General features: G+C 34.2%; 1 protein-coding gene across 8 annotated transcripts in view; it reads left to right on the top strand.

Moving 5' to 3' along the window:
• LRBA (LPS responsive beige-like anchor protein) overlaps positions 1-26,437 on the top strand; it is a 779,818-nt gene that overhangs the window by 729,709 nt on the left and 23,672 nt on the right. For 6 of the 8 annotated variants that reach the window (XM_060655634.3, XM_060655638.3, XM_060655636.3 and 3 more), the window contains 4 exons: positions 4,032-4,224; positions 8,628-8,690; positions 13,838-13,993; positions 20,094-20,261. In XM_060655634.3, coding sequence (XP_060511617.2) covers positions 4,032-4,224; positions 8,628-8,690; positions 13,838-13,993; positions 20,094-20,261 — 580 coding nt within the window. The remainder of the gene's footprint in view (positions 1-4,031; positions 4,225-8,627; positions 8,691-13,837; positions 13,994-20,093; positions 20,262-26,437) is intronic. The other 2 variants (XM_060655639.3, XM_060655637.3) reach the window with 1 other exon arrangement.

Below are 26,437 nucleotides of genomic sequence, written 5' to 3'. Positions count from 1 at the left end.
GATTAGTTTTGCTAATGTGTTTGTTCTTTACATCCCAATATGTTTTTCAGTTTGGGAATTTTATAACTAATCCTAGTACATAGGATATTGTTACTAAGGATAATGGATCGCAGAGAGAAGAAAAGATGGTTTGATATACATACCACCCAAAGCTTAATGCAGTGATTTATATTTCTCGTGATTCTGAGGGTTAGGCAGGCACTTCTGCTTTTCTCACCTTGGCTCCCTCATGCACTGCTGCGGGGTGGGCTGAGGTGGCCAGACTTCTGTTTCCATGTGGTCTTTCATCATCAAGGAAGTTAGCCCAAGCCACTTCCACAGTAGGAACAGTGTTCCAAGAGAACACTTCTGCAAGACTTCTTGAAGCTTGCTCTCACACATCATTTACACCACACTTTATTGGTCCAGCCCAGAATCAGGAGCTGGAGATGGTAGAATTTTGACCAATACTCGGAAGGAGACAGTTGCAGCAAAGAGAGCAAGAGATAGAGATGTGGCCCTTTCACTTCTGGCTGTTTGTTTTTTTTTCTTTCTCTTTCCATCTCACCATCTTCCTTGTGTATTTTTCCTTTTCGCCCTCTATGTCATCTTTCTCCTTCCAAACCTTTCTCCCCTTCTTTCTCTAGGTGTGAATTGGCCATCACAATAAACTATAAGCATTTTAAAAATTACTTGCATCATGGGGTGCCTGGGTGGCTCAGTCGGTTAGGCATCCGACTTTTGGTTTCAGCTCAGGTCATGATCTCGCAGTTCATGAGTTTGAGCCCTGTATCAGGCCCTGTGCCTGTAGTATAGAGTTTGCTTGGGATTCTCTCTCCTCTTCCTCTCTGCCCCTACCCCACTTGATCTCTCTTTCAAAATAAATAAACTTTAAAAAAATTAAAAAGAAATTATTTGCATCATGTTTTCCCCTAAGTGTTTTTAAATAGGTGAAATCAGATTCAAGGTAACTTAAGGGGTAACCAGTAAGCAGAAGATTATACAAAGAGCAAACATTTAGCAAGAACAGTGGAAAATAATGCCATAAAAATAGTAATAATGATTTATGTTTGTGGTTTAGAATTAGTTTTAGTAATAGCTTGTCAGTGAGACTCAGGATATCATGATGCTGGCTAATGGAAACACCTCCACTGCTCCAGTGACTTTCTACCTGGGTCTCTGCACAGATTTGGTCACCGGGGCAAGGAAGGAGCTCCTACTTCCAAGCCTCTCTCACATGGCAAAAGGATTCATTGCGGCAGACCAGCTTTCTAGGGTAGGAAGGCACATGCTCATATAGGATTGGGTACAGTCTTTCCCATTATCTGTATCCTCTGAATTGAATCCCTGAACTCCTTTCCAGACTTGTACAAATTGTGCTTTTCATCTTACACATATGTGGGTGGGAAACAAAGGTGTGTTGGAAAGAAACCAGAGTCGTCAACAAGTGCATACTTAATCTGGGAAATCTGAATGAAATTTGGCGAGCATTTTCCTACTTCTGCCTCAGACTTGACTCCCGGAGGCTCCCGGGATTGATTAGATGAAGGATTGTTTCTCTGATCCCTGTTTTACCAACTGTCCTCATCTATAGCTGTTGCCATCACTGCAGACTAGCCCAGTATGCTGGAATGTGCTTTCTCTTATTCCTAGTCCTCCTTATTCCATACTTAACCAACCAAGGATATGATGGAACTCCCAAGAGTTTCCTCCTCCTTGTCTGCACTGGGAGCACTAGTCAATATGGAGTATGTAGAACAGACTGGAGGGACAGCTTGTTGTAAGAATGTAGTGCACAGTTCGGGATATGATGTCTGCGGCTTTCTGTGGAAAGTAGCTTGTCCTTGTCATGTGGCTAAAAGTTGGCCCACTAGAGTCACTGTGTAAACAAGACCCTCTCCTAACACATTAGAGATTTTTCTGTTTTTTTTTTTAGGGCATAAACATTGGAATTATTCAATTTCAGTTTAATTGTATTTACAATATGAACTGTTAAGCTCAAAAATAACTGTCAACTTCCTTTCAGTGAGACTTTATGATGTATGTTATACCCTGACTTTCTCAGAGTTTATAAATTAACTTTAGTAAATATTATTTTTTTAAAAAAACTACATAACTGAAAAATAAGGCTTGGTACTCCAAAATGATGTTCATTTCCTTTTCCCAGACTTCTTTAAAACTAGCTTGTAGGGTATTGTATTTGTTGTTGCTCATTGTTTCTCATTTTTACCCAATTTCACAGAGTTCCTTAAAAACTATATAAAAGGTTCTTTGTATGACAAAAAATACTAATTGATATAGAGATTTTAAAAATTAGAGGCCCAAATGTTTATTGTTTTTACTGCCATTCAGATGAATCCCCCCACCATCAACTGTCAGTGCACCCCATCACACACACACATACACACACACAGGAATAAAGCAGAAATTAAAGCCACCTCGTGCTGCGTTAAGTGCATGAGCCATAATATACACCAGGTGTAGTAATTAGCAGGCACACGAAGGCTGCCTATTTGTCTGGTTTTGCTGCTGTTGCTGTATCCCCCTGTGTTTTCACACCATCAGATAGTTGGATTTAATTGAGGCCACATCAGATGAGGCATTACTGACACCTTTAATTGAATGAGCATCCAGGGAGGATTAACTCATAATATTGATTGGCTTTTAGCCACTTGCTCAGAAGGGTGTCTGGGTAGCTTATTAGTTGCCTTTATTTACACCTTTATGCAAAGAGTGCAAATAGGAATTCTTAGTGCAATATGTTTTTCTAAGTACTCTTAATAACTTTTTTAAAAGGACTGATAATAAAAATGCAAATGTATTTAATTTTTTATTAGCAGTTCTGAATAAATATGTGTTAAATATATGTGCCTACACATTTACATATACCTGGTGTTTTGAAATATGGCAGTAGGAAAGCAGCCAGAAGCACTTCATCAAAGTGTTTCAATTGTGAATGATACTAATCAGCTATTAGAAAATAGACATGGTAGAAGAGGGTTGCTGAAAACGTACAGTGCAATTACTGTGTGATAGCATACCACCACAACATATAAATAAAGCCAGTAAATCAGAGTGCTGTTATATATGTCTTGGATTATGACATATGAGTTGTAGGAATGTTCTAAATCCTTAGTAGTTTTCAAGATTTATTTTGTTGCTAGTTATTAGAACAGACAGTGATTTTTGTTTAACATTTTCAATTACTTGCTGCTTTGGAAAGGAGAAATCAGAAGTCTTGAGCTTTAGGTTTGTTTTGTTTTTTGTTTTGTTTTGTTTTGTTTTTTTACCAAGGGAGAGGAGGGGCATCTAGTTATTTCTCTTTATCCTTAGTGATAGCAGAAAACAGTAGCATTTCCATTATAATAGGGCAGTGTTTATGACTTGGTACACTATATAAATATATTGTTTTTACAAGTGCATTTAATTATGCATTGCTTTGAAACACCTTTATAATTAAGTTTGTATATTATATTCATAAGTTATTTCTCTACTGTAATAATACATATATGTGTATAATTGTTGTTTATAAATATATGTTTTAATTATCTCTTTATTTAGTTGTCAAAAATGTTCATGCTACCTCAACACAACTTTTGACGATCTTTGGAAATTACCTTGCCTTGCTTTTGTACCTGTTACCTATCCTCATTCTGTTTTTTTGGTTTTTTTTTTTGTACTTGACACACTATAGCAATTGGAATGGTTTAATGCAATCCCCAATACTTTGCCTATTTAGAATCTAAATAAAACCATTTCTTTAGTTCTTCATGGGAGCGGGGTAGGGAAGGGAGCTAATAAAATTTATGGATTTTTAAAAGGTTTCTGTTAAGGTATTCTACTTCAGTCACTAAAACATTCAACTAATGACATACATGAAAAACAAGCCAATCCTAACTGCTGTTTCTATAAACCTTTCTGCTCACCATGCTCTCAGCTGCAACCTGTGTTAACATGGTCTTTCCTCTTCTTTTCCTGCACCCTCTTTCTTTCTTGTCTTTCTTTGTCTTTTCCTTCTTGTATATTTGGGTCTTGTCATGCCCACTCAACAGTATCTCCTCCTGCAGAGTCCATTGATGTTCACAGACCAAGCCCAGCAGGATGTTATCATGGTCCTAAAGTTTCCCTCCAACTCCCCTGTCACTCATGTGGCAGCTAACACCCAGCCTGGTCTGGCGACTCCTGCTGTGATCACAGTCACTGCTAACAGGCTATTTGCGGTGAACAAGTGGCACAACCTTCCTGGTAAGTAAAGAAGTATCATTGTAATGCATAGTAACTGCTGCACACTGTATAAAGATATTATAATATGCACGTAAATATCTCAACATTTGAGCTTTTCAATTTCCCAGCATTAGTCTGAATCAAAATATTTACTAGTTTGAAAGGCTTAAAGAAGTCCCCTCTGCGGTATATAATACAAATGTTAAAGCATCACCTATTCTTTGGCATGTGGTGGTTTGTCTTTATTCCTTGTAGGTAAATATTATTTCTAATATCTTAATATAATGATATTCTATATTGTGTCCATATGCAGTTTATATTTATTTATCAGGTGTTCTCCTTTTTTCCACTTATTAGTTTACTCAATAAACACTTTTGATTGCCTGTTTATGTGCCTTTTGTGTATAACATCATATTATTTATCATGGATGACAGAAAAAAAGAACACTTAAGTTACACAGCCAAAGTACTACAAACCCATAAGTACATTCTGTTTTTCCATTATATGTTGAATAGTCGGGGTAACTAACAGCAAGATACTGAAATAACCCTTAGAAACATAAACCAGTGTTTGAGGAGACCTGAGAGTACATCTAATCCAGCCCCATGTTTTACCAATGAAGATACTGAGTCCCAGGGAGCTTGCCTTGTTCAGTATCACATATGGCCAGTCAGTGGCAGAGCCATGTTTGAACCCAAGTTTTCTGACTCAAATTTTATGATCACCCCTCTATGATTTATTACCTCTCATTAGAACAGGAATGTTGGGATCTGGATTTAGCACTGTTCTTTTTGGCAACTAGTTAGAAATTCTAATTTTAAGAAGGAAAATCTTCTAAAGTCCTGACAATTATAGGCTTTTTTTCCAAGCCATTGTTTTAGGTGGGAAAATGTAAAAGATAGATTTTAATAGTCTGTTAACTTGTCATTAAATCTGTAAAGTGTGCATAAAGTACTGCTCATTATAAAACCTGAGCTGGTTGCAAAAATATAAATTCTTGAACAGGGCCTCATGCCAAATTAAATGCAAAAGCTTTTAGAATGGAACAGAATTGAATTGACATTCAAACAAAAACTTGGTGCACTGACTATGCTCAATAAGGTACTTATCATGAAGAATCTGCGGTTGGTATCAGAATTTATTAAATATGGCCATTGCCTGGCTATTAGAAAGGAAATGAATGCCAGTATTTGATTAGAGAATAGATTTCAGGAAAAGTAGAAAAGGTAAAAATCGAGGTATATATAATTGTCTCCATTATTAGGTCCTTTTATTCCTTTTTCTTCAAGTGAACTTGTCTTATAGTGATAAATGTGTATGTAGATGACATACTTATATTTTGGGACTAAAGATTATAATTTAACAAATGTGATTTTTGTATTCTCTCAAAAGCATTTGTTAGAGGAAAAACATGCTGGTGGTGGGTTCTGTCGACCACACTAGAGGATTACCTACGCTGGGTGCAGTTACTCTTAGCTTGGCAAAAGCACCAGTGCGTGTGGTGTCAGGGCCAGCACAAAGGATGCTTATCCTGAGTGGCTGTGTGTGGCAGCTCTGAGAACTTCTTCAGTCTAAACAGAGTGACAGCATATGTGAGGAGAAAAACCTTTTCAATTGCTGGAAAGCCCTGGCTGCTCTCTGCTGCTGACTTGAGCCTCGCAAAGAATGAACTCGGCAGGAACTGGCTCAACCAAAGGGCTACTAGGTCTCCAACTGATAACTCAGGTTGTTAGGTACACTCCAAAAGCACTGATGACGAGCTCCTGGCACTCCCATTTTGAGCAGGCCCATTTCCTGGACTGGAAAGCTTGCTTGCCTTAGTAGCTGGCTGTCAGGTGTTCTTTTCCCTACTTCCACTTTTTCTATAGATATGTAAACTGATTTAGGGGCAGCATCTCTCTGCTGGAGTGCCACTTAGGGTACACCCAACTGTTCCCATCCCAAGCTCACCATTCTGTAAGATAAGAACTTGGGGGACAGCATATGTTTTGCCAATTCTTTGCCTGTAATTCTCTCCAGTGAGCCTCCTTTGTGTCTGTATCTTGTGTCACTAATGGGTTTTGTCCCCACCCTCTGGCTTTACACTATGACAGAGCAGCTCCTAACCAGATAAATATATATGGGAATACACAGGTAGTTATCCTTCTACAATATGATCTCCAATTCTGAGCTTACACCTGTACCTAAAAATGTTAAGCATCCATTTTATTAAATCTATGTCTCATTCCAAGTATGTTTATATAAATCTGATTTTTCATTCTATCTTGTTCTACCTTTACCTTGCCTTGATATACCTTGATTTAAAACAAATGTCAGGCAGAAGAATGTCAGAAATCCTTAACAGTTTTTCTTCAATGAAAATCAAATTCATGTTATGCTGTTATTTTTAAATTTAGATTCTTGTTCTTTTCTGAGAATCTATGATTTCCATAGTTTGTTCACTAGACAGCTAGCTCCTATCATTTCTTTCAGCAGTGTCTGTGTCCTCATTTAAAAAGAAAACAATCATCTTTATTTTTCTTTCTCATTCATAGGGCCTTATAGGAACTGTGGGGGGTGGGGAGCGGGGAATGAAAGAATAGCTGCTAACATTTAAAGAGCATTTTCTAGGTTCTGGATACTGTTTTAATCTCTTTACACATATTAACTCACTGAATCCCCTCAATCCCTTGGGATGTAGGTTCCACATTTAGGTTGACCCATGAAATCACCGTCTTTACAAGTCAAAATGTGAGGTGTTATTAATTTCATATTGTTCAGTCTAACCCATTTTACAGATTAGGAAACTGAAACACAGAGGCTATATAAACTTGCCCAAGGTCACACAGGCAACTGTCTTTGAGGCCCGACCAAAGATAGTTAACCTCCTAAACCTCTTTCACTGATAGTGTGTCTTTTAATGTTTCTGAGATCCCAGATTCTCAGAGAAGTAGAGAAAAATGATCAAGGTATTAGTGTTGATCAGCACTGGTATCACTGGAAGTAAATGGCACTGTTGGGTAAATCAGAGGCTCTGGTGCATTTTCCCTGAACATTCCCTATATGTGTCCTGTGATCTCTTTGCTGGCAGAGCCAGTAATCAGCAAAGATGATACCTTTAGTAAAAAAAGACTGAGTTATACAGCTTCCTTTCTTCAGCTACCTTAATTTCTTATACATACTCAAATATAATTATTTTTAATGCTAATATTATACTTACCCAGATATTTTATCAGTATTAATGATCTTCGAAACCGCCTTGAAAAGTTGGTATTTGCTAACAGGGGAAATGATGTTTTAATAAGTTTTAAAATAATCTGATGAACTCATTGGAATGTACCCCATTTTTCTTTTCAGCCCCTCAAGGACAGTCAGAAAGATTTCCTAAGTGATGATGGTGTTAAGCAAAGTTCTAATACCAACTAAACAGTAGTTTAAATGCTGATGAGTCTATAAAAGGGAGATACTGACCCCAATGAATGACTGAGTCATTTGGGGAAAATAATTTGGACAGGGGCCCAGGATTTAACTATCAGAATTATAAAGCTGAAAAGATCATCTCTTCCAAACCCTTCAGTTTCAAGTTGCTATTTGCCTAAGTCTCCATAAATAGCCAGCAGTGGCTCCTGCTTCCTAGCACACTTCCTCTTTACCTTAAGTCTTACCTTTCACAGGGAAACAGCCCACAAAATCTCTTCTCAATTACAAAATAAGTATGCAGGAATCTTCAGAACCATTTTGAGAATTGAACAAACTATTCTTAGCATGGATTGATTTTTGTTATTCATTTGTTTCTCAGAGTATTTTTAAATTGAAACCATGGAAATATTAAATATTAATAAAACTTTTCTTAAAAACCTCAATCCAGTCTTTAAGAAAGTATTTCAGCCAAATGCATTTAACTAAAACATTTATCTGTGGATAGATTTCTTTATTTTTATTCAAACTTTCAATTGATTGGTTTTAAGTGATGGATGAAACATTAAATGTTCCCTGACTTAGAGCTTTCCCTTTCTCCATCATAAATTGACGTTTTTGTGGATCCTTTGTGCTGCAGCATTCAAAACTGCCTTTTTAAGAAGTAACAAAAAAATAGTATTTGCTACAGTCAGCAGATGGTTGTCACATTTTGTTTTCAGCGCGCTTTACCACTTAATTTTGTTTTGTTGCAGCATCAGAGGTTGCCAGTCAAGCATCTGCTATAGCTTATGGCCCAGGACTGGAGCCACTGCTGATGGCACATGTTCAGAACAGCACTAATCTAAAATAAATGTTTAATAAGCTAGCCATGAAAGCACCTGGATTTTTTTCCCTTAAATTTCACAAAAGTGTATGAGAGATTTAGAGGTTGGAAACAGTTCTACATAAGATTTGACTTATGCATTTTTATGTAGGTTAGTATATGAAAAATAATGCTTTTTTTTTAATCTTTTGTGAATTCCAGCTCATCAAGGTGCAGTACAAGACCAGCCATACCAGCTGCCAGTGGAAATCGATCCTCTCATAGGTCTGTCACTTCTTTCTCTCTTTGCGATTCATTAAGCTCTGTATGGTGGCCCTGAAGTGTAGATTACAGTTGTTTTTCACTTGCTGGTTGCTGGGAATGGAATTTTCCTGATAAACCATTTGCATGCAAATTGGAATGCAATGAGCTGTGGCTATGCTGGTATTTCATCAACTCCCCCTCGTTGGTTTGCCTAATTTGAACAGGCCTAGGACGCGTGTCACTGAAAATTAATATGGATGCTGTAATAATGTGTGATTGAGAATGCGCATGAAGTACTGTCAGGATAATATTGGATCTTTTCATCACTCAGACTTGTTGATGAGCAGGAGCGAGGCACGTTATGATGAATTGGTGCACCGGTAATGTGATGGAGCTCCTTTGCTAGGGAAATTTTCATAATAACAGTGGGGTTCTTAGCAGCACTGTGTTGTGAAAAATAAAACTGTAGTGCCAGGGTTTCATCATTAAAGGAGATCAATCCTTTCTTCCTGGACCCTCTGTTCAGTGTGAGGGGATTAATGTGCAATTGCAGAGCAGTTTCAAAGTTGAAATATATTGCCCAGCCAATGGCAGTGTTAAGATATTTGTATTCATTTTCCTATGGCCCTACAGCCCAATAAATTGCCATTGGAGGTTAAATTTGTTCAAGGGGGAAAAAAAGAAAAGGGAGGAGACCAGAAAGAGCCATTGGGATGAAATGAGCATCTGCAGCAGATGACTTAGAATATTTAATTGCTTCTGTGCCTTTTGAGTCAGTTAGGCAAAATCTCTAGTTTAGCATTTTTCATTCTTATGGGTGGGAATTTCATACGTGGCTTTACTGAGAGTAACATTATTAACATGTCTTATTAAAGATGCTATTTCAATCACTTTTAGAATAAAATACTTAATTGCCTAGTTATTGGGGGTGTGCTACCATTGTGGATGTTTAGCTTATAATTTTGTTAAGTTTCCCTGGCACATAAATTTGTTAAAGTTTTTAAGTTTTCACATAAAGCAGATGAAAACGCTGATTTATTCTTTTAAAATCCAAGGTCTTGCCTATATGTATGTCACCTTTTTTTTTGTCTTTAAAACTACTGTTTCAGTAGAGAGCTACGCGGCTACCACTTGCAAATGAACTATCAAGATGAACTCAACTAACCTTAAGCTCAAAACTAATTCATTTGGCATTCCCCCACATAGAAGCGGAAATGTTAAGAAGTAATTATCCATGTGAAGGATAAATACTACTCTGATTCCTAAATAATCTTTTGCTTTGAGTACATATGATTTGCCATATATTAAAAAATAAAATGTTCACTTGGGTAAAGTTTTAAAAGTCAGGAAAATAAAGTCCATTTGATAAGTCCTTTACAAGCATTATTTATTACGTATAGAATAATTCTTTGCCTTAAAACTTGACAGTGAATATCCTATAAGCAAATCTAATTAAATGAATTCAGCAACTGTTATTCTTTAGGCATGGGTAAACTTATTTGATAAAGGGCCAGATAGTAAATACTTCAGGCTTTGTAGACCATAAGGTCTCATACAGCTTAGTTCTGTTATAGCACAAAAACCACCAAAGACAATATATGTAAACAAATGAGCATTTCTGTGTTCCAATAAAACTTTATATATAAAACCAGACACAGGCCATAGTTTTCTTCTCTACTGTAGATCATTGGTCATCTAACTGTTTGCTCCTATATATATCCCCTAAAATAATTGTTTAAAACCATGTACCTTCCCACATATTTTAAATGTAGCATGTGAAAGTTTTCAGCACAAATTTCGATAGTTGCAAATATATGTATATATATTTATGTATTATGTATTATGTATTATGTATTATGTATACATACATTATGTATATAAGTAAATATATATATATTATGTATTATATATAATATATAAAATTTTAAATCTATCCAATGGAATTTAAATATAAAAGTGAATTAATAGTCAACATTTTCTGTTTTTAAAAAATGCGTAAAAAAGCTATTAACAGTTGAAAATACTGTATTATCCTTTTTTCATCTTAAATTTATATTTTAATTCCACTTCTTCTACACAATTTTAACTTTTCAGAAAGTTACTTTATTGCAAATACTTTTCAGCAATAAAAATATATAGAAAATTAAACATATGTATGTAAGTTAATTGTTAAAATTTCCTATGACCGCAAGGCTCAGTTTTGTAAGAAATTAATGTACACTGAGTTATCATTACAAATATTATTATACACACTTATTAAAATTATAATTTTTAATAAACATTATTAAACATAAAAAAGAAACATTTATTAGAAATACATCTTTAATGAAATGGGTAGGGCTTTCTCCTCCCCCCCGCCCCTCCATTCCCCATTTGCTCATGTATTTGAGTGAGCATTATTTGTTGTTGAATGAGACAGGATTTGTCAATGGTTCTATCCTCTTTTTTTTTCTATTTTTTTTTTTTTTTGTTTTTAGTAGGTGGAAGCTCTGAGGAACGTTACCTACGTGAGAAAATAGATGGGAAAGGAAAGAATTTTGTTTTTACAGTGTCTCTGAAATCTTTGAACTCTGAGTTATGTGACAAAATTTATATTGTAATCTGTTACTAAGAATTATTTTCATGGTCTGTCATTAAGTGATCATTTTAAAAATCTATCATTGAAATTTATTTTTAACGATCTATCAATTGACATCATGATTAGATCCTCCTTCCATTTTATTGAAAGCGATGAATTGGAAACCACCGGCCCTACAGAATGATTTGATACTTTGGCATTCACTTTTCAGCCTCACGTCAGTATTTTGAATTGTCCCTTTATTTGCAACTCAAGAGATTTTCATACCCTCAGATAAAGCGTTATAGTAAGATCCTGGATATAAAAGAAATATGCCTTTGTTTTATTTAGTAGAAGAAGAGCATGCAGAAAGGGTCACAAGAGAAGAAAACTCACAGGAGAGTTCTCAGCCAAAGCTGTTTCAGGGAAGAGAACATATAAAAGTTGAGGAACTAGAAATTGATTCCCTTAAAACCATCTGTGCTTGTTTATCCTTTGGGAAATCTTATACCACCCTCCTGCCAGGAGTGTGCATGCCCCAGTTTGAAGAATGCTTATCTGGACAAATACACCTAATCTTCATTAAATAAAAACACCTTCAGTACTGAATCTTGGGAGACAATGAGATAAAGGAAGGCAGTTGTGAGATAGATAGATTAAATAGATTGGATGGATGGATGGATGTTGCAATATTAAATTATAGGTAAGCACTTACTTGGAAAATAGTTCATCTGAATGCTGAAGGGGCATCAGCCTGTACTCATGGGTACTTTGTGGTCTCTCAATTAAAATTTATGCACATACCCAAATCTGTGAAGCGAGATCCTCCCCCCCCACCAGAAATCATGCCCCCCCCCCCAAAAAAAGACCAGTGAAAGTTTATATCCTAGAAGCAAAAGTCATATAAATGGTAACAAATAAACATTTTTACAGTTTTCATGTGGAATGAAGTACTGTAGTAACCAGTATGGAAAGTATTACGTGCCTTGTCTTAAATTGCTAGGTTTCTTGGAATAAAAAAATCTAAGTTGTACCATACAGCTTCACTGCAGTGGGATACTATTGTCTCTCTGTAATGTACTATGGTACTTATAAAAGCTTTTCTTATTTGCCAGCAGCTTCCCTTTGTGTGGGAAGGAGGTGGCAAAAGAATGATCCCCAAATAGGATTCTGCCCTTTTTACTGCTGCTATCACTTTCTAGTTCATTAATCCCCCAAAAGTAATATGAAGCCTATTATCAAATAGTTATCTAATAATCTTCCTTGGTTAAGTTGTATAGACAGACACTAGCAGAATATTCTACTATGTCTATGCATATGTTTGCTAGGTCATGTTTGCCATGAGGGCAGGGAATAGTTGATTTCTCTGTATCCCCAGTGGTTCTTAATACAGCACTGGAAAGTATTTTGAATACTTTTTTTCTTCAAGCATTACTTTCTGAGCCTTCTCTTAGATTGGCCACATTAACTTAGTTATTACATGCAATGAATATTTTTCTATTTTTTATTTTTATCAGTGCACTTATAGGTTGGGGTTTCCCCCGCCCACCCAAAAAAAAAACCAAACTGAAGACTATGATGCAAAGAATGTAATGATCAGATGCAGAAATTTATCTTGTTATGATTTCTGGTACAATCACATTTCTTTATTATTATAAAAACTATTATTTGTATTGGAAGGTTGGTGGTGAAATAACCCTGAGGTCACTGGGAACAAAGCTTTCTATTTGGTTGGCCTCATGGTGCCAAGAAAGGCATCTCAGTGAAAATTCCTTTTCTGATAATGGCATGCTTGGTAGTATATTTCTAGAGGATTATTACTCTTCCTATGTGCTTGATGTTGCTCTGTGTCTGACCTTCTGCCTGGTGACAAACCCCATATCAGGTGCTCTGTAGCACTTTGAAAACACACTGCCAGACTGTCTTGTTTTATTGCTTACATAAGGAGTAAGAAAGTGGCAGTGTGCTGTGCTTTGACTTTTTCAATTACAAGTATCTTTAATAAATAGTCATTCTACCCTTTCCTTACATGCAAGTACAGCTGTAAACAGGGGAAGGAGTTCACATCTAGTCAAATTAAAGACCTGTTAAAGCCAAAGTACTCCAAGATGTTACAATATTTCAAATATATGACATTTAAATTCTAATATTGCTTTCTTGTGACAAAAAGTTAAAAGGTAATAGATTGTCACAACATGAATCCATTCTCATGACAATGGACGTAATGAGATTGTCAGAAACACAAACCTAACTGTGGTGCAATCTGGAGACTGTAATCTAGTTTGGTCTTGTCCAAGAGCTAGAAAGCATGTTCTGAGAATTGTATGCTATTTTGAAATTGTAGTATGTTATTATTTTTCCCTCTAGGCAAAATTTCTTTTTGAGACATTGAATTTAGCTACCCACATTCTTCCAACAACTGGATATATTTTCCTGTTTTATTTTTTTTCAAATATTGTTATGTTTATGTTTAAAACTTTAAATTAAAGGTCAAATATTCTTGTCCTGGAATGCTTCTCCCTCAACCCAACCCACCAGTATCACAGACCCTAGGATTTTTGTACATGTGTGGGTTTAGTAGGATTTTTTGTCTCTTCCTCTGTTGTCACAGCCAGCAATACAGGAATGCACAGGAGGCAAATCACTGACCTTTTAGACCAAAGCATTCAAGTCCATTCCCAGTGCTTTGTCATCACTTCGGACAACCGCTATATTCTCATCTGTGGCTTCTGGGATAAGAGTTTCCGAGTCTACTCTACAGACACAGGTAACTTATTTTCATCAGTGAACTAAAGTTAGCTACAAGTAGCATTGAGAGGCTAGAATGTTCTCTCATCTTCTTCCTTCCCCAAATTACAGAATTCTAAAATGTGTAACATAAGGAAGAGACACTGTTTTCCCCGTTTAAGTAAAAATCTATAATATAGTTCACTATTAAGTTAACTTCAGCATGTTTTTAAGAGGCAGTTTGTTATAGTAAGTCTGTCTTCCAAGCCTCATGCCTACGGAATGAATGATTCATTTGAAATCGTATCCTGGCATGTAAGTAACATAATTGTACAGCAGGTGTACATACCTATAGGTGTATTTTCCCACTTTTGTATTATATAAAGGGCTTTTTTTTTCCTTACTGGAATTTCTCATTAATTGTATTTCTTAGTAGTAGATATCTTGCCTCCACTTAATTCTGCATAGAACATTGTTGAAAGCTACACCATCATGAAGGACATTAGCTGACTACTGATTTCATATGTGACAGGGGCTCTTATTAAAATATAAAAGTTTAACTGTATATATTCATTTGCATGTATCTCACTAAGGGACAAACCAAGCTTAACTCATCATTATTACGGAAGATCTATAAATTTTTGTATGTAGGAAATTCAGAAGTCTCTATAAAATATTTTAGAAACTGTTATAGGAGGAAATCAATTTATAGTAAATATGTAGTTGAATATTTGAAAGAATTAAAATTAGATATTAATATATCAGAATTTGATAATACCGTGGAAGTAGAAATTTCAACTAAAACAAGGATGTACAAATATCTTACTTGCATGTGAGAATAGGAAATTCTTTTTAATTTCTAGTTAATTAAATGTTTTATAGTAAATCATTTTTCAGTCTTGTTTATAATCTTTATAGAATGTATGAATCCAAGTTTCTGCTTTAGTAAGTATAATATATTGAAAAACTAATTGTTGGTTATTCAAAAATTTTGTCCTAATGCATTTTGATGAATGTATTGTAATATAGCTATGAGAAAGTAGAGGAAAAATAGTTGAATATATACTGTTCATATAATAGACCCTAGAAGTTGTTTTTGCCATGATCTTACTTATTTTTTTATTGAACTGATGATAGTTTTCTTAAAATGTGTATCCTATGTTCTGTAGGTCCAGAAAGAAAATACCATTATTCTAGTCTTTTTCTTTAATTAGGCACTTACTGCATATTGAGGTCTATAAGGTTGATTACTATTGAGCCTAAAACTCCTCTAGAATTCTTAAAAAATCCAATGGAATTGATGTGTTCCTAAAATTATTTATTATTACAGTGACTTTTCTCTGATTTAATAATGGAATTTAAATTTTAACCTCTTCTTTCACTATTATGGTAATGACAACCTTATTAGAATCATTGACCTCAAATTGTGCTCCCCTTTTGCATAAACTTTCAGATTAAAATTGTTACATCCTCTCACAAAATTTTCTTCAACATTCTTTTAGATTGCGTATCATTTTTTATACATTTAAAAAATTATTTTATAATTTACATACCATAAAATGAATTCTTTTTGGGTTACAGTTCTATAAGTTTAAGCAGTGTATAGAATTACATAACCACCACAATAAAGATGTAGAGCAGTTCTGTCACCCCCAAAATTCCCTGTGCCTCCCCTTTGCCATCAGCCTCTTCCCCCGCCTCAGCTTTGCACCACTGATCTATTCTTTATCTCTGTAATTTTGCATTTTCCAGAATGTTATGTAAGTGGAATCATATATTATGTCAGTCTTTGATTTTGACATTTGAGTATTTTTGAATTTGCTAGCCTTTCATATCACTTTTCAAAAGCATTGACTATTAATATTTGTAATATAATTTGTAATAATCACTTTTATCTAATACTAATATTTAAAATAACTCTTACATTCACACAGAGTTCTTTAGAATTTATAAAATTCTTTCATATACATGATATTGTGTCAGCCTCATAACAGTCCTGTGAGAGACAAGACAGGTATTTTCATCCTTATTTTTCAGATGATGAAAACTGAGGTTTAGAAAGGTTAAGTAACTTTTTTGAAATTTGTATAGATAATGGTAATTGAACTTGGTATTGGAGCCAGCTCTTCCGACTTCAGATGTAGCATTCTTTATCATTACACCATGTTATCTCATATAGGCGTACCCATGAATATTGGTTAATTTTGGAAAATGCTATAATGTATGACACTAAGTTCCTCTGTGTCTGCCATGTTACATTAGACCTGATAAAGTAGATAACATTCCTTCTCTTCTTTCCAAAAACCTTCCACTTTACAGGGTTTTTTTTGGATATGTGAGTGTGTGTGTATGTAAAACATTTTCATAAGTGGTAGATTTATTCTAAGCTTCATTTTAGTGGTACTTACTTAGCTTGTACAATAAAAATATTTACATTTGCTAGAAAAGTTATGAAAAAATCCTGAAATGATAGTCCTAGTATGTTTCTTAATATCTTCTATACAAACAAACTCTGATGCTAGTTTTATTTAAAGTAACTTCAGTTAGAGTAAATATATATTTTATGACAATAGGGATATTAAATAGTTTCTCCTTTAAGTTTACCAGAAAAGCAAGGGGAAAATTATATGATCAATAATATATAATAGCAAAGCTATCACAAGTGTTGAATTCAATTATATTTTCACACATAAGCCAAAAAAAAAAATCCTTCCGTTATTAGATTCAGGGTGGGGTGGGGTGGGGGAGAGAAACTGGTTGTAACGGGAAATTCTTTAAACATAAATCATGTTTTCGGGACACAACCAGAACAGCAGAGGCAACAATAAAACCTTCCCTCGGCAGTGGGAATTATTTTCAGGCCACATTTTAGATTCAGTGGTGTAGAGTCCTGAGCTTGAATTTTTTTTATTTGTAGCACAGCTGTCAAATAAAACATTAACTAGAAAATTTGTTCTGTCAAAAAAAGGATATTCTAGTGCTTGTGGTAATATTTGATATTAGTGTGTGGAGAGGTGGACTGGTATTAAAGGAAACAAAAAATAAAGGTTGAGGAACACTTATGAGATTATCAGAAAATAATTTACCAAAAAGCAGCAGGTATTTATATGCTGTGATTTATTTAGGAGGAGTGAACCTCAACCTCATAGTAATAACAACTATTGCTGAGGAAGGCTGCCAGAACAGGAAAAAGTAAACTTAAACAAATAATGTTTTCCAGAGTTGAGTCCAAAGTATAAATTGTAGAAAATAAAATTAATTGGTATTAAAATATGAAAGGCTTTAGACGTAAATATGTAAATGTCACATCACTCCCTCATTTCAATCTTCCTTGATGCCCAATCTAAATTCATTCTACCTTATTATTCTCACTGATCCTACCTTGTTTTTTTCTTTTATAATACTTATCACTATTCATAATTACATATGTTTGTGTTTAATGTCTGTCTGCCCCACTAAACACTAAATATTATAAGGGCAGGCATCATGTCTATTTACCACCAATATACATGTAAGAAGGCCTAATGCTTAGCACTCAGCAAATATTGGTTGAATAAAAAATAATTGTGATAACTTTGGGGGCCAAAATTAAAACACAAGGAAGTTTTAATTAAAGAACCATAGTGACAGAGTATACATTTTTCTAACACTGACATTATAGATACAGAGTGATGACAAATGGATCTGGGAAGATTCTGCCACTATAGTTAATTTATCCCACTTGTCCAGCGAAATCTTTACACTTTGTTCTCACATGAGTTGGAAATTAGGTAAATTATCAGGAGAATAGCTGCTTTTTTGCAAGGCTCCTGGAAGCACTTGGATTTCCCGTGCCCTGTGTTCCTCTTGTACCATTGATTGTTAATCGTAGTAACTCCTCCTCACTTCTACAACCCACTGGATTGATGGCCATTACATCTTAAATAGGCCTGCCCTAAATAATCTATTTAAATTACTCCTGTAGTTCACATGTTCTCAACATTTAGGTGTAGGCTGAGGCAGAAATAACTGTACATCCTGTTATCAAAAACATAACCAACACAGTATGTTCAGTTGTTTTCAGTGGTTACAACTCACTGACATTGCCTTCAGTTTTCCAATTAGTACTAAGAGTGCATTCAGCTGACTAACTTTGTCTTACCCTTTGTAAGGCCTGCCTTTACTCTGACACCACCCAGTTTACCACTAACCTTCTCCACTTTGTTCTTCATGTAAATTGGAAATGATGTGGAAATGATTATATCTTTTCATATTTAATTTGCTCTTTTCATTTCCATTTTTTTTATTCTAAGAAGGCTTGAATTCTTGATCTTTGTCGATACAATTAATTTTTAAATGAAATGTTTTGATATCCATTTAAAAAGTTGAAGAAATTCAGAAGTACACATTTTTAACTTTAGCAGTTAAAACACCAGCTTTAACTAAAGACTATTCACAGGAGAAAAAATGCATTTTATTAATTGTGCAATTTGAGCCTGAGATGAATCTGAATTTAAAGTTACTAGTAGTAGGCTCTCTGCAAGAGTGAAAACACTGTATTTGATCTTATACCTGAGTTAAATAAATTATGTTTCAGCATTTTATTTTTAAATTTGCAGCCTTTTTAACAGGTATTAGACTTACTGGGGCGCCTGGGTGGCTCAGTTGGTTAAGCGTCCGACTCTGGCTCGGGTCATGATCTCATGGTTTGTGAGTTCAAGCCCTGCATTGGACTCTGTGCTGACAGCTCAGAGCCTGGAGCCTGCTTCAGATTCTGTGTCTTTCTCTCTCTGCCCCTCCAACCGCCCCCCCCCACCTCTCAAAAGCAAAATAAACATTAAAAACCTTAAAAAAGTAAGAGACCTATTAAAATGAAGAATTAAAAAAAGTTAACATAAGTACTTTTTTAGTTATATTTATGATTATCTTGAAAAGTTAAATATACTTAGATGCCAATACTTGAGACCTCAAACTTTTGAATAGGTTATGATGTGTTACAAATTAAACACAAACTTTTTAAGACATATTAGTCTTTTTTCAGCTTAGTGGTCTTTCTTCTTGAATATTTGAATTATATTTATATGACCCCACTGAAACATTTATTCAAAAATAAAAAAACTTATGCTGAATATTAGAGACAGATATTCTCTGACATTCAACTGTACATTCTGTAAGGATGTTTTTGAAAGGAAAATTTTAGCTAGAAACCATAGGGATGGAGTGGAAGGGCTACTATAGCTATTTAATTCTTTAGACAGTATGTATGAATTATAAATACCATCCTAATTTTTAAACAAAGGTTTTAAAAGTGGGGACTTTACTTTTTTTTCTGGCACTAAAAGTGGGGGCTTTACTCTTTTTTCTGGCACTGTTAGTGAACAAGTCATCCTGTGTCTGAAACCCTAGATCTGTAGTAAGTTTAGTTAGAGTTCCTCCTTTTCACCCCCCAGTCATTAATGTTAGATAAACTGCCATTATCTGAATTTCATCATGAGCCCCCAAGGAATTTTCATCATTCAGACAATTAAAACAGAGATGGAATGACCTGGCTCAAACTGCAATCATAATATATTAGTCTTTTTACCAAAATTTAGTTCATGTAATTCTAATTTGGCAAAAAAAAAAAAAACACAGAAACTCTCCAGAGTGATTTATGTCGTCCTTGTATAGATCACTTAAAAAAAAATACATTAACTCTTTACTAATTCAGAGACAAGTTTGTATTAGTAAAGTCTAAGTTATAAAGTACTTAAAGAAAGGAACCTAAGTTTTATTTTGTTTTGAATCCTACAGAATAACTTAAGAAATTGCTGAAATTGTTGAATTCTCCTGGGTCTGTTTTAATCAGTAGACATGATTTATTTATTATTTATGGTAGCCATGGACATAATGCTATATGGCATCATGGTCCTCAAATACTATTTGTTAAAACAGTTTTAATATATGTCTTTCAAAACTGTTACTATCACTGCTCAGTTGATTTTTTGTTGTTAATATTCAGAGAAAACTTTTAGGTTAAACCAGATCAAATTTTATTATAAATCCTGAATCATCAGAATCTGAGTTAATATGACTTCATTATCTTGTAAGTTAAATGGTCACTGGAATATTTTCTTATTTTTTTTCATTTCAGCTTTAAAGAAAATTGTTTTGTATTTCAGGAAAATTGATCCAAGTGGTATTTGGCCATTGGGATGTGGTTACTTGCCTCACTCGTTCTGAGTCCTATATCGGGGGAAATTGCTACATTCTCTCAGGGTCACGTGATGCAACCCTTCTGCTCTGGTACTGGAATGGAAAAAGCAGTGGGATTGGAGATAACCCGGGCAGTGAGTACAACTCATTTTATAAGTAAACTATTACAAGTGATGTATAATAACATTCTGCAGTGATGTTTGAAGTTACATTTTTCATCATGGTGAAAGTGAAACTGAATTATTGAGTCGTTTTAATTTCTTAGTTATAATTTAAGGAAGGTCTAGATAGGCTTTCAGTTATTAACAGTTTGTGAACATTGATAATTCAAATCCAACTATGGATTTTTCATGTTACAGGTTATGATCTGAACATGGTAGTTCTTCTTTGGAAATGGCTGTCACCAAATAAAAGAGAGGTGTTTCATTCACGAACAAGACAAAACATAAAAGTGCAATCACATATTATCTTGTTTATTGAATTCATATTTTAAGAGGGCAAAAGAAAAATTATAATTTCATGGAAACAAACCAGTCTTTATAAAGAATATGCTTTCATTTACATATTAAAAGATAAAACAGGTCATAAAAGGCCAATATGGAATATTCAAATTGGCTCTTGGTTTTTCATATGGGAAATGAAAATGTTCACCAACAGCCTTAAACATCTTTATGAAACTATGCTGAAGGCAGTAAAACAAAAAATGTGTAACCATTTAAAATTGTAATTCACAGAAGGCAAAAAAGGAAGCAGCTACCATTAAAACCAATCGCACACAGCTGCAGAAAAGAAATGGCTTTAGAAAAACACATTAAGAAGTAGGAAAAAACAATTAAAGGGACCACCTGAAAAATGAGAGTTTAATTAAAATGATTATGACAACACTGAAGAGTTCCTGCAAGAATAGCTTTAGATTTTTACTTCATAAAGTAGAGCATTTTAACTGCTCTTAAATATTTACAGTTTCTTAATTTAAAGCAAGCTGCACTACATTTGGTTAAAAGGAAGGACCATTTTGTCCTTGATTGCTTTACCTGAATGCTATGGCACTTACTTCTGTCCCTTAGCTCCAAATTAGGAGACAGTCTGAACATGCTTAATTCTGTCACATTTTGGATTGACTTCTTAAAGCTGTGCTTATTAAATGTTTAATATTTGATTGAAAGTGAAATATGTAAAAATAGTCAAAAGCCAGTGTATAATTTTAAAAGAAGTATATGGGAGATATTTTATCAAAGCTGTTTATGCTTTTCTGTTTTGTGTGATAGGTAGACACGATTTTTATTAAATCCTGTAATGTATATTTCTTATGTTAATTAAATCAGGGATAATTCCCTATACAAATAGAATATGAAAAATAACTTTAAGATTGTGATGCTTTAGATAATATGGTCTTTGTTATCAGGTCAAACTTTAGTGTTTATATGGGAGGGTAATGTGTTCATATGTGTATTTCACATATTTACGGAGACATCTGCATTTTATACATAATTACAATAAAATGTTTAAACATGTAAACTTAAGAGATTTTGTTTTTCACTTTCGTTTGAAAAGTACTTCATGTTCTTATTGGACCCTCACATTCTGCTCCTTCTTCATTTCTGGCCTTTTAGGAGTGTCTCCTTTCAATTTCTTTTTTTCCTGTGTTTATAAACTCAGTTACCGCGATTCAGTAAATTATCTTAGACAAACCTACATTTAACATAAATAATAAATATATAATTTTTTATTTATCTGAAAATATACAGGAAGAACTTTCTCTTGCCTTAAAGTAATGTGTTTCATTCACATGTAGCAATCCAAACACAAGAAAAAAAAAATTTATTTTTACTTCCATGGTCTAATTTGTGTTCTATATGTTATACATGGTCATTACCAGTGTGTACTCCAAGAAGTAGCTAGAGGCTTATTATCTATACCTATATGTAATTGCTGTTACATTTCAGAAATTAAAGTATATTTTCATACTAGAAATATTCAACATTTCCAGAAGGAAGAAATGTATAAATACCTTATAAATCATCCTAGAGATGGTTTTTACATGCATGTCTTCTAGAAAAAAATGAATCCAGTAGCATTGACCAAATCCTGGAGTTTGGAGTAAAACAAATCTAAGTTCTAAGCTTTTCTGTGGTCCTTCTGTCTTGTCTGTAAAATGAAAGCAACAATAGTCACTGACTTAAAGTGTTATCAGAAGCACAGAATGCTTAGAGCAAATAAATCACCATACAAACACCATCTTGTTGGCATTAGAGTATATATTATAATGTTATATTTTTCATAAGGCACTTCATCTATACCCTCTCATTGTCTGCAGTATGGTGGACATTAACTCCTAGTAACGCTGGTAATGAAAAGAAAAAAAAATAAAAGAATAACATAACAGCACATCTCATAAAAATTTTAGAAAATTGTAATGTATCTTGACTAAATTAAATTACCTTTCTCAAAGTGAACCTCATCCTTTCTGGCTCTTTTATAATCTCTGATGTCCCAATCTAATTTTGCTTTAGCTTTGAAGGATGAATCTGGGAGAAAGACAAATAGGCACTTTTTCATATAATGAGAATTTCCACACATTAGAATAGAAAAATGAACAAGCCAGTCTAAGCTTTTCAAAAGAAATGACAAACAAAAACAAAGACATTTTTACCGCACGTGTAACTGTGTTTTACACATTCATGCAAGCTGGTTCGGATTTTATAAGCCTCTGGCTCCTTGATGGCTCCACGATGCAGCCGCTCAAGTCAGAGCTGTTCACATGAGGAATTTTAGGTTATGCTTATTCCTATATTGTATCTCTTGGATGCAATATACATGCCCTTTAAGAAATGGCCATGCTTTGTTTATACATAATTTCAATCTGGTCTATAAATGCATATAATGTCTCAACTTAAAATTTTGAATATAGACTTTTTCCTTTCATGAAAGGAAAATAGGTAAGTTAAAACTATGCTATGGCTTTTTCTGCATTTTTTAGGTCTCATTCAAGTATTTTGTTTTGTTTTCAAAAATCATGAGAATAAGCTCCCATTTTTACTTGCTAGGGTCATAAGCCTGCACCATTTTCTACAAATTAGTATTAGTGCTATATGTAAAGTTTATAGCTTTATTACTATCTTTTTAAAATCATGTTATCCAGTATTAAAATACACATTGCTTGGGCAAAATCCAGCTAATTCAAACTGGATAAAACCCATATATACTATAACTTGGGCTTTTAAAAGGATGCACATGTTTTATAAACTATGCCTAGATTATGTGCCAAAGGCCTCATTTTCCTGAATAACAGATAGTTTCTCATCTTTGACTCTTTTGTGATGGTTAGCTCCTGTAGAATGCAGTTTTCTTACCAAGAAGAAAAATTAAGATTCAATTCCATTTAGTTGTAGATTTTTAAATAAAATGAACGAGAACATTTTAAAGAAAGGCATTTTCTACATGGAACCATATCTTCCTTTGCCCTAGTACTCTGTGTTTTAGAGCTGAATTTGTGCACCAGGATGCTTTTCCTGAAACACTCAATTTTCCTTCAGAATAATACTATACAAACTATCCACTTTCAAATTTTGGAGAAAATCACCCCCCCTTCCCCGTGCACTCAATTGACATTTAAATACTTTAAACTTTGAAATGATCTTATAAGCAAGATGAAAATTTATAAAATAGTTCTTATCCACTATTTTTATATTGTATTACTAGATCATAAACTTTAAATGCTTATTAAGCATTTGAAAGTAAATACTTGTTAAATATTTTCAGGTTTCTGAGTAATTTTTTAAAAGCCACAGTTGATTAGCTTTAGAAACAAATGTTTGCCGACTGTGAGGGTGTTGCATAGATTTGTGTATATAGTATTTCAGTAAACTAGTTTTCCATCCTCACATTCTGGTTTTGATTTGATTGAAAGGTGGCATTTTTTTTCCTCTTTGCAATCAGACATGCTAATCTATGTCAGCTTTCTCCTTTATGGGAATGGCGTCTACTGAAAAACGCGCGCGCTCACACACACACACACACACACACACACAACTATTTAAGTTTTTCTTCATAACAACAAGATTCTGTTCTTTAAGAATATTTCAGCACCATTAATTAGAAAGAAGGTTTTATTAACCATAAGGCTAGCACTAACAGACCACAGAGCTGTTTTTTAAAGTACTGTATGCCATAGCTGCCCTGCTTTTTCTCTGTCTAAAACTTCATTTTGTTATACTCTCATCAATCACTTAAGTCATTACCGTAAATCCCACTGTTGTTAATTTTACTAGTATCACCCTAATGAGACATTCCTGCTATAATTAAAAATGAATTCTAACTTTAAGGCATTCTAAATTTTTTTTTAATGAATTTAGAATGATCTTGCCATATGACTATAAATACCACTGATATACATAGACTACTCATCAGTCTATAAGAAAAGTAGTATCATTATATGTCCAGGTGTGAATTATTTACTGGTTGCTTCTGTGCACATGTGCTTATGCATATGTATATTTTTGTGCACATATTTAGGAATTATGTTCTTTCTATCATAAAGCCTAATATGTTTTACTGAAGCTACTGATAAATCCTTATTCTTTGTCTTGCCAAAATATAGGTGGATATAACACAAACAGTATTACTCTCTTTAAGTAGGTGTCCTAGAGCACCATCTGCTGGATGTATTTGGGGACTTAATTCGGTAAATTTGAAAATCAGTATGTGATAAGACAGGTGTACGTTGTTTTTAATTGCCTGTGATATATTATTTATGGGTCACAAATGCCAAGGTATGTACGTTTGTGGTGAACCATATAAGTTTGTAAAAGAAATCACTTTCTTCCTTCTTTTCCTCTACCCTAATGTGGATTTGGAAATTTATAAAAAATACTTTGTTTAAGGAAAAAAAAGTAAGCTCAACGTATGCCTCATGAAACAAAGCATCAGTTTGTCATAAGATAAACTCTTACATTCTTGATTGCAGGTAAGCTGTAGTTGAAGAAAATTGTTTAGATATTTTGACCTTATGTTCACTAGATTCTGAATATGAAAGGAGCGCTTGGCCCAAGTAGCCTTCTTGCACCCGGCATATTTCTCTCGGTCTGATTCTTTGTCTAGAACATGACTTCTTATATTTACCTCATCAAGAGCTTTCCTTGTGGCCTGACTTTTGGCATACACTGTTGTACTAACACTGAGACTGCCCTGTATTTTTCTTTTTTTCTTGAATAATTCATCAAGTTGGGTTTGCAGCAGTATGTTGGCAGTGTTCAAGTTCAGGTGACATTAAACTATGTTTATGAAATTCTCCAGAAGGTCCAGGATGTTTAGTGCTCCATGATGTAATGCAGGCCCGCAAGTTCCAGCAAAACAACTCTGTATTTACTGCTTGTAACTAATAGTAGATGTGGTAAAAGGAATTATATTCATATGGCAAATGAATACAACCTTAATGTGCACCATATGCAGAGTGGTGGGGTGATGTGCCAATATATCACATTTATTTACCTTGTTTAGTTGCAGAGAAAAATGACTATACCATTCAGCCGTAGGCTGTAGTCATATAAATATGAGAACAGAAGAACTGAAGATTTATGCCCTCAAATTGAAACTGAGTATCTTCATGTGTAGACTTTCATAGTACCACACCAAAGAAAGTTGCTTGTCTAATACTTTATGCTCAGATGGGAAATTTAATTTCAAACAATTGGTAGAACTAATGTAAGAAGAGACAAGTTCCCTCTGGTCAGCTAGGGTTCTCAAAGAAAATTTGGAATGTATCTTTCGTCATTTAATTGAAACTGAATATACCTTGAAATGGCAAGCTATTTCTTCCACCCTTTTTTAAACCTAAAAGCGAGATTCTTGTGCTTTTAGAGTATTGCACGTGTGTGTGTGTAACATTATTGGAGAACCATCATAAGGACACATTTAATCAAGGCCTCCTGGAACAAGCTATGAGACTGACTTTTATCACCTTCCAAAAAGTTCATTTCAGTAGAGAAACTGTATGACAGCTTTGTGCATGTGTCCCTTATATTGTACTTTAATATTCCTAACAGTTTATTAAAAAAAAAAACCATGAAATTAAGTACTTAAATTCCTCTAATGATTCCTTTTACAAAGCAACAATTGCCCTAGTTTTTAAAGTAATTTTGCTCATAAATAGGCTCGGTCAGACTTCAGATTCTAGATTTGAATTATTTCTAGGTAGGGGGGAAGATCTTAGAATTCTTTCTGCCTCCTATGGTGAAGTCTTTATGACTGCTGAACTTTTTAGCTTTTACTCTTGTAGCTTGTAATTTCCTACACCCGAGAGATTGCTATA

The sequence above is a fragment of the Panthera onca genome, chromosome B1 (genome assembly GCF_046562875.1).
Source record: "Panthera onca isolate mPanOnc1 chromosome B1, mPanOnc1 haplotype 2, whole genome shotgun sequence".
Classification (NCBI taxonomy): domain Eukaryota; kingdom Metazoa; phylum Chordata; class Mammalia; order Carnivora; family Felidae; genus Panthera; species Panthera onca.
The sequence above is the reverse complement of the archived record's forward strand: the minus strand, read 5'-3'. Positions and strand labels throughout refer to the sequence as shown.